The following is a 9,622-nucleotide window of genomic DNA, read 5'->3' as shown; positions in this document are numbered from 1 at the left end:
AAATACTGGAACGCATGCGGTAAGCACCTCGTAAGCATTTAGAAAAATATTGAGCAAATGAAAACTGTGGACTATAACTAGACAAAATGTAATTAAGGACATTTTATGATACAGAAAGAAAATTCAACTTGGGAAGAAAAAGGAAGTTTAATCAAAATCTGGAGAACTGTAGTTTAATTTCGAGCTAACCAATGATGGCCGCGGTGCCCCAAAGCCCATATGGTTAAGAGATCTGGCTTTTGGATTCGTTGGTGCAGCCTTGCGTGTTGTAGGAGGGTAATCAATATGTTAATATCACCTGCTCTTCTTTGCGGTCAGGTGGAGGGAATTTTATTCCACTTTCTGCAAAATTTCTGTGTCTCGGTAGGGGCTGGAGGACCTGGTCTGCCAGTCCCTTGAAAGGCTCTCCTTTTCCGTTTACCCTTGGAGGCCACCAGTCGCACGGAGCCCCAGCACCCCGCCGCGTGCGCGCCCTCGGAGCAGCCCAGATCCGGGTTGACCGCGGAGACGCGGTCCCTGGCGCCGGGTTCGTCCCGCCTCCCGTATCACGTGCGCAAGGATGCTAACTTCCCCCTCCTCCTCCCGCGGCGTCCCCTCCGCCTCTGCGGCCTCCTTCTGCTGAGCGTGTGCGAGGCAGACTGCGCGAGGGGGCGCGAGCGGGCGGGCGCAGCCGGATCCCGCAGCCCTGGCGCTCACTGCTGTCCGCAGCTCCGCAATATGCCGCCGCGGCCCTCTGGCTCTCGGCCATGGCGAGGCTCAGCCGGCGCGTCCCCTGCACCCTGCTCCTCGGCCTGGCCGCGGTGCTGCTGAAGGCGAGGCTGGTCCCCGCGGCCGCCAGAGCCGAGCTCAGCCGCTCCGACCTCAGCCTCATCCAGCAGCAGCAACGGCAGCGGGAGGAAGCTGAGGAAAAGAGGCCGGAGGTGCCCGGGGCATCCTCTACAGCCGCTGCTCCAGGTAGGTCCCGGGAGCCCGGCCCTGCCTTTCCATCTCCGCCGGCGACTCTTCTGATTTCGCTGGCCGCCTCGCGCAATCCCTAGCCAGATGGTTTTCCATCGCCTGTCTCTACCCACCCCCCATTTCCCCAGCCTGCCTGCCCCAGGACTGAGGCTTTGCTGTGGTTTCGGGAATCTGCCCTTTGGGTGATGAGCTTTTTGGTAAGCGCAGAGCACTGCAGTGGGGTGGGGAGGAGTCGGGAGGGATGGGATTGAGAGACTGCCTCGATTGATCCTTTTCTTCTCCCTTCCTGAATTTTCCCTCTGCCCTGGGGATGATTGTGTGTACACACAGACACACACACACACACACACACACACACGGTTCTCAAATCCTTTTAGCCTGGGAATGAGTTACACACACACGCACACACACACACACGGTTCTCAAATCCTTTTAGCCTGGGAATGAGTTACACACACACACACACACACACACACACACACGGTTCTCACATCCCTTTAGCCTTCTGTTCTGTAACGTTTTCTCTCCTGGAGACTGAAAAATTTTGCGATAGACACCCACACACCCCTTTTCATGATCTGGCTCCGCCTGTGTATTTAAATTTGGCTCTAGAGAAAAATCTTGATTTAGTTTATTATTTATTTCTATCTCTTCTTATGCTGGGAATGGTTTTAAGGCAGTTTGCAAGAACGTCTTCTGTTTAATAAAAATGAAACAAACCAAAAATGAAATAGGAGTTTGTGATTGAAGGAGAGGGAAAAGGAGAGAGGGGGTGGTTGAGATCAAGTCTGTAGTGGATGTTGGTATAGCAAAGCCTGCCCCCAGAGAGGGGAATCTCCTTGCTTGTTAGTAGGAGGTAATGAGGCAGATTCTCCGCACTATTCAGTGAGGGTGAGGAAGTCCCTTTCAGTATCTGTAGCTGTAACAGTCCCTCCGTTCCTGCCTGGTTCCCCTCCATTAAGTCTCCACCGGTAAGCGAAAAGCGGGATTGTCCATTTTAATAGCTTCTCCCCACCCCCCAACCCCAGTTCCCTTCCCTACTGTAGAAGCTGCCTGCTATTTGGAAAAAAAAAAAGCCATCAGTTTTTTTGGCAAGTGGACTTAGGTTTCTGCAAAACCAAAGTGAATTGCAACATTTAATTTTGCTTTAAAATCCTGACTAGTAACATCATACAAGATGCTGAAAATGAGATTTTTGAAGAGTAGGATTCAGTATCTTATTTTTTTACTGCTTGTTCATCCTCAAAGAGCAGTACTCTGGCAACACCAGCTGCGATTCCTGACACAGCCAGGATGATTTAATTTATCAGAGTGCTCTGAGCAAAGGATGAAATCACCACAGTGTGGAGGAAAGCATGTATTCCTGACACCCTTTTAAACCAATTAATAACACTTGAGCATGGCTGAGAGTCCTGAAAGGTGTGCGGAGGGTGGTGGTTTTCCTTCCTGGCTTTTTATAACTGACGTTGCTAACCACAGGGCTTCAGTGAGGCAGCTGTTAGACACAATGTTTGCTGAATTTAAGGAAATGAGAGATAGGAGTGACTGAGAGCCTGTCTTCATAATTTCATAAATTACGGAACAGAAGTCTGAGAGTAGAGATGAACTATGGTTTACAGTATATTTTTATTTGGATTTATCTTTCAGAAATATCCGTAACATGGGTTTTGACTACTGCCATTGTGAAATAATATGAGAAACTTCTGTATTCTGCATGCATGTGAAAGTATTTGCTTTCTGACATTTGGGATAGAATATTTTTGAAAAGGATTATTTGGGGGGAAATGCAGTTTAGGAGCATATTACCTATTAGACTAATGGAGATAAAGGAACCACTAGCCAACAGATCAGACTAGAGCCTGAAAAGTAATATGACTCTTGCATTTCCCTCAAAAACTACCTCTCTCAGGCAGTGCCAACTAGGAGAGCAATTCAGTTGATTGCTGTTTTAGTTAGAGATATTGGGTTGCATCTCTGGAGAAGGGAACGGCAATCCACTCCAGTATTCTTGCCTGGAGAATCTCAGGGACAGAGAAGCCTGGCGGGCTACAGTCTGTGGGGTCGCAGGGAGTCGGACAGAACTGAGCGACTAACACACACATTGGGCTGCCGAATGAAACACAGCCTGTACACAAAGAAGTTAAAATATTCCTCTGAGCACATTGTGATCTAGATTGAACTGGTCCTCCTGCTTCAACCTTTGTTCCTCTACTCTCTGTTCTCCTCACACAGTTAGTAATCTTTTAGAAAATATTAAGTAGGACCATTTCAGCTCACAGTCCCACAGTGGCTTCCCATGGCTCTCAAACTAGATGCCCAGACCCTGAAGATGGCCTTCAAAGGCCTGCATCCTCTATGTCCGCCTCCTTCCTGTGTCCCTTGGCTCTCTCCCTAACTGAGTGCTGGGGCCACACTCTCTCTGCTTCTTCCGTTGGCAAGTGGGCTCTGGTGTGGGACCTTTGTGCTTTTCATTTTCTCTGCCTGGAATTCTGGACCTTCACATCATCAGATTTGCTCAGATATCACTAGAACAGAGAAGCTTTTCTGACCGTTATATTAAATAGCAATCTGCATGGTCTTTTCTGAATGATTCTCCTCCACAGCATTTAATATCCTCAGCCCTTCTTGTAAACCTGTCTTCTCTTATTAGAATGTAAGCTCTCTGAGGGCATGAATTTTGCTTTGTTCATTATTACATAGAATTATTACATATCTTTCTAGCACCTAGAAGAGCATATGTGACTCATAGGCACACATTAAGTTTTTTGAATGAATAAACTAATGTTGGCATTGGGCATCTCTTTTACTTTGAGTTTATGTTATTTAACATCTTGTGAAATTCTTCACTGAAATTTAGCAGGGGCATATAAAAATAAATGATAGGTAGAAATATTTATAGGAGGAGGTTGTAAAGTGCATTTATCTTGGACTTTAAATTTTAGCTAATTTCACTGTTTATCTTGACTGCAGACAACTTCTAGAACAATACTTAAGTCCACTTTTTAGGTTCTGTCAAGATTCTTTACCCCAGAGCACTTATAATTCTCTTATGACCTAGGAGGGTATTATATACCTTTAAATAGCTCTGACTGAGCCTGGCAGTTTTTTCTTTGACTCTGTATGGTGCTTCTGATTTTTCAGGCATTTGTCCTTCTCAGGCAAAATGTAGAAAACTAATAAGACATGTTTAGTGACTCGTATATGATTGAGCTTCATAAGTCCATACAGAAAAACTGACTGTTGACTTTTACTTCAGATTTTATTATTTTCAGAAGTTTTGTCTCTTTATATAGCTGAGAAATAAGAAAGTGATGTTAAAGAAGTTGAATATGAGATTTATAAAATCAAGGTATAAAAACAAATCTGTTATCTCATTAACTTCTAAAACATCATCCTCAGAGTAGCAAGAAAAAAGACAAAAGTTGAGATCTATTTTCTCTAGTGTCTGCAGCAGCTCTGATTTCTCCTTCTCCACCAGTAATTGTTAGAAATAAATATTTGAGGGATGAGGGAAGAATTAATTTGAGGGTTGGTAGTAACTGAAACAATAATATCATATCCAGTCTGGTGGTCTATTAGATGGGAGGCATACTGGAGGTTGGGGTGAGCAGAGCTGGAGAAAATGGTGAGCTCCATTTCAGGTTCTCCATGTGAAGTGCAACCACAGGGAACCTCCACGGATTTTTATAAAAGTCTTCTACATACAGTGAAAGCTTGTTGAGGGGTGTGTTGTCACAGTATAAATGTGTCTTTATACTAATATACTGTTTTTATCAGTGATTGTGTGTTTCACTGATTCAGTTCATTCGCTCAGTCATGTCTGACTCTGAGACCCCATGGACTGCAGCACACTAGGCCTCCCTGTCCATCACCATCTCCCAGAGCTTGCTAAAACTCATGTCCCTTGAGTCAGTGATGCCATCCAACCATCTTACCCTCTGTCATCCCCTTCTCTTCTCACCTTCACCCTCTCCCAGCATCAGAGTCTTTTCTAATGAGTTGACTGTTTGCGTCAGGTGGCCAAAGTATTGGAGCTTCAGCATCAGTCCTTCAATGAATATTCAGGACTGATTTCCTTTAGGATTGACTGATTTGATTTCCTTGCAGTCCAAGGGACTCTCAAGAGTCTCCTCCAATGTCACGGTTCAAAAATATCAATTTGTTGGTGCTCACCTTTCTTTATGGTCCTACTCTCATATCCGTACATGATTACTAGAAAAACCATAGCTTTGACTATATGGTTCTTGGTTGGCAAAGTAATGTCTCTGCTTTTTAATATGCTGTCTAGGTTGGTCATAGCTTTCCTTCCAAGGAGCAAGTGTCTTTTAATTTCATGGCTGCAGTCAGCATCTGCAGTGGTTTTGGAGCCCAAGAAAATAAAGTCTGTCACTGTTTCCATTGTTTCCCCATATATTTGCCATCATATGATTGGACTGGAGGCCATGATCTTCGTTTTTTCAATGCTGAGTTTTAAGCTAACTTTTTCACTCTTCTCTTTAACTTCCATCGAGAGACTCTTTAGTTCCTCTTAATTTTCTGCCATAAGAGTGGTGTTATCTGCATATCAGAGATTATTGATATTTCTCCTTGCAGTCTTGGTTCCAGCTTGTGCTTTCTCCAGCCCAGCATTTCTCATGATGTACTCTGCATATAAGTTCAATAAGCAGGGTGACAATATATAGTCTTGATGTACTCCTTTCCCGATTTGGAACCAGTCTAGTTTCATGTCCAGTTCTAACTATTGCTTCTTGACGTGCATACAGATTTCTCAGGAGGCAGGTCAGGTGATCTGGTATTCGCATCTCTTGAAGAATTTTCCAAAGTTTGTTGTGATCCACACAGTCAAAGGCTTTGGCATAGTCAGTGAAGCAGATGTTTTTCTGGAACTCTCTTGCTTTTTCCATGATCCACCAGATGTTGGCAATTTGCTCTTTGATTCCTCTGCCTTTTCTAAATCCAGCTTGAACATCTGAAGTTCTCAATTCACGCATTGTTGAAGCCTTGCTTGGAGAATTTTGAGCATTGCTTTGCTAGTGTGTGAGATGAGTGCAGTTGTGCAGTAGTTTGAACATTCTTTGGCATTGCCTTTCTTTGAGATTGGAATGAAAACTGATCTTTTCCAGTCCTGTGGCCACTGCTGAGATTTCCAAATTTGCTGGCCTTTTGAGCATAGCACTTTAACAGCATCATCTTTTAGGACTTGAAATAGCTCAGCTGGAATTCCATCACCTCCATTAGCTTTGTTCATAGTGATGCTTCCTAAGGCCCACTTCACTTTGCACTCCAGGATGTCTGGCTGTAGGTCAGTGATCACACCATCATGGTTCTCTATGTCATTAAGATCTTTATTGTATAGTTCGTCTGTGTATTCTTGCCACCTCTTCTTAGTATCTTCTGCTTCTCTTAAGTCCATACCATTTCACTGATAAGTAGTTTTAAACCTTTTAGCTTGGAAAATGTCAAATGCATAGAAAGTAAACAGGATAGTATTCATAAAGCCATACCCGTCACCCAGCTTTAACAGTGATCAAATTCTGCTGTCCCTGTTTCCTTCACAGTTCCTTTCATTTCTACTATGTGGGATTTGGGGGAAGTGGAGAGGTAAAATGTATTTATATTAAAATGGACATATCTAAACTGTACACTTTTTAAACAATAAGCTAGTTTATTAGGTGGGGAAAGTGGTGCTTGATTTACGGTTGCAACATTATATATATATATATATATATATATATATATATATATATATATATATATATATATATATATATATAAAACGCTGGACTGGAAGAAACACAAGCTGGAATCAAGATTGCCGGGAGAAACATCAATAACCTCAGATATGCAGGTGACACCACCCTTATGGCAGAAAGTGAAGAGGAGCTAAAAAGCCTCTTGATGAAAGTGAAAGAGGAGAGTGAAAAAGTTGGCTTAAACCTCAACATTCAGAAAACGAAGATCATGGCATCTGGTCCCATCACTCCATGGGAAATAGATGGGGAAACAGTGGAAACAGTGTCAGACTTTATTTTTTGGGCTCCAAAATCACTGCAGATGATGACTGCAGCCATGAAATTAAAAGACGCTTACTCCTTGAAAGAAAAGTTAGGACCAACCTAGATAGCATATTCAAAAGCAGAGACATTACTTTGCCGACTAAGGTCCGTCTAGTCAAGGCTATGGTTTTTCCAGTAGTCATGTATGGATGTGAGAGTTGGACTGTGAAGAAGGCTGAGTGCCAAAGAATTGATGCTTTTCAACTGTGGTGTTGGAGAAGACTCTTGAGAGTCCCTTGGACTGCAAGGAGATCCAACCAATCCATTCTGAAGGAGATCAGCCCTGGGATTTCTTTGGAAGGAATAATGCTAAAGCTGAAACTCCAGTACTTTGGCCACCTCATGCGAAGAGTTGACTCATTGGAAAAGACTCCCTCATTGGGAGGGATTGGGGGCAGGAGGAGAAGGGGATGACCAAGGATGAGATGGCTGGATGGCATCACTGACTCAATGGATGTGAGTCTGAGTGAATTCCCGGAGTTGGTGATGGACAGGGAGGCCTGGTGTGCTGCGATTCATGGGGTCGCAAAGATTCGGACACGACTGAGCAACTGAACTGAACTGAAACTGACATTAAAATTTTATTATCACTCTAGTTTTGTCTTGCAAAAAACTTAAAAGTCATTTTCAAGGTAGCTTATGATTATATATTTTGTAAATATTAGTTTAAAAATGTCAAAAGTCATAAAATGACTTAAAAAATGACATGAAAAAAAAAGAACTATAGGAGCTACTTAATGGACCTCCATACTTCAGATTCAGGTAGCAATATAAACTGTAGTCTCTTGACAAACGGATAGATCCCTGTTTTACCCCTATTAAGACAGAAAATATTTATATCGCCTTAGAAAGTTCCCTCATGCCCCCTTCTCAGGCAGTCTCTGACCGTGACCCTTTGACAACTGTTTTGATTGTTTTTGTCATTTTGTGTTTTCTAGACCATAAAATAGCAGCATATATCGTGTACTTCTTTGTCTAGCTTCTTTAGCTAAGTCTAATTTCCAACGGTTTCGTCCATGTTGTTGCTTGTTCAGTAGTTTATTCCTTTATACTGCTGAGTAGTATTCCATGGTATGAATTATTGCAGTTTGATTTATCACTTCTATTGAAGGAGTTTGGGTTATTTCAGTTTTAGCCATTGTAAATGAAGCTGCTACATTCTTGTACTTTTGAAGTTAAAACCTTTTTTATATTCTATATAGCTGGGACCTATTTAACTTACTAAAATTTGAAAATAGTGAAATTCAGTATAGAATATTACTGTATACTTTTTATTACGTTCAGAAAACTTGATTAAACTTCTTGATTTAAGCAAACCTATTTGAAATCTCCCATCCATGAAGGCATTTGCATAGCTTTTTTTTTTTTCTGTTCAAGGAATTTGAAAATCAGTAGAAGTAGGACTAGACATTGACTGTTTTAGCTAAAGTACTCATGCTTTGAAGGCCATAATCCCAGATGGAGTAATTATGATTTCTTTCCAGGATTTTAATCACCAAAGGGAGCTGTTTCTTGGTGTTGATTACAGGTTGAAAAACTGATGCCATTGTGTTGAATTTCAGTCCAGTTTGTTTCAGTGGTGGTTTTTCATTGTTCTTAATGTGCCTGAACAGAAACTATGAAATATTTTTTGGAAACAAAACTCTTCCACCTAAGTATATAAATGTTGAACTTGAGTCTCATGCCTCGGTCTGTTTGACTAGGTTAGTGGCAGTATTGTCATTCATTGCCTTGGTTTAATGTAATGTGTCCTAATTTTTTTTTCCTAGCTAAGTTGCCTTTGCTTGGAAATCGATACAAGATTTTCCATCTGCTGCTGGTAAAAAAAAAAGTATGCTTTGGAGTAGTTACCTGGAAAATTTTAAAACTATGAAAGCTGTGTGCGTTTTAGTGAAATATATAATAATCTTAAGAAAACAGCTTCTGTTTGCTTTGAAGCTTCTGTTTGGAGATGTCTCTGTAATTGCCCTTTTGTGTAAGCACAATATGTCCAAGACATATCAGATTCTCTGCCTCTTACTTTTTTGTGGCTGGGTTATAAGGACTAGGCAGCATTCTTAACTACTTGTTGATGATGTCTGTGAGTGTAAAGGCCAGTTCCTTTGGACCTGAAATGAGAAGTGATTTTTGGGTGCCATTCCATGTAGGGTAGAGGGTGTCAGTAAAGTGAAGCAAAAGTGGCTCAGTCCTGTCCCGATTCTTTGTGCCAGGTTCCTCTGTCCATGGAATTCTCTAGGCAAGAATACTGGAGAGGGTAGGCGTTCCCTTCTCCAGGGCATCTTCCTGACCCAGGGATTGAACCCAGGTCATCTTCCTGACCCAGGGATTGAACCCAGGTCTTCCTCACTGCAGGCAGATTCTTTACCAGCTGAGCCACCAAGGAAGCCCAGAGGGTGTCAAAGAAATAGCAATGCTTGTTTCAGATCTGCCTCAATGACCTCGTGCATCGCGACTGTAGAGTGTCTCAGCAGTGCCTTGGGCTTCTCTGAAGCCTTGAGTTGATAATACCTGTTAATCTCTCCATGTTAAGATTCTCTGTCTTGCTTGGAAACTAAGATTTTAAATTAATTTTATTTATATGTGACTGAGATTTCAATTGCTATTTACTG

General features: G+C 42.3%; 1 protein-coding gene across 1 annotated transcript in view; it reads left to right on the top strand.

The window, feature by feature from the left end:
* Positions 1–746: 746 nt before the first annotated feature.
* Positions 747–9,622, top strand: part of FAM171B (family with sequence similarity 171 member B) — a 78,874-nt gene continuing 69,998 nt past the window's right edge. The window contains exon 1 of the mRNA XM_068969616.1: positions 747–954. Within this exon, the coding sequence (XP_068825717.1) occupies positions 747–954 (208 nt within the window). The remainder of the gene's footprint in view (positions 955–9,622) is intronic.

Source organism: Capricornis sumatraensis, chromosome 3 (genome assembly GCF_032405125.1).
Source record: "Capricornis sumatraensis isolate serow.1 chromosome 3, serow.2, whole genome shotgun sequence".
Classification (NCBI taxonomy): domain Eukaryota; kingdom Metazoa; phylum Chordata; class Mammalia; order Artiodactyla; family Bovidae; genus Capricornis; species Capricornis sumatraensis.
The sequence above is the reverse complement of the archived record's forward strand: the minus strand, read 5'-3'. Positions and strand labels throughout refer to the sequence as shown.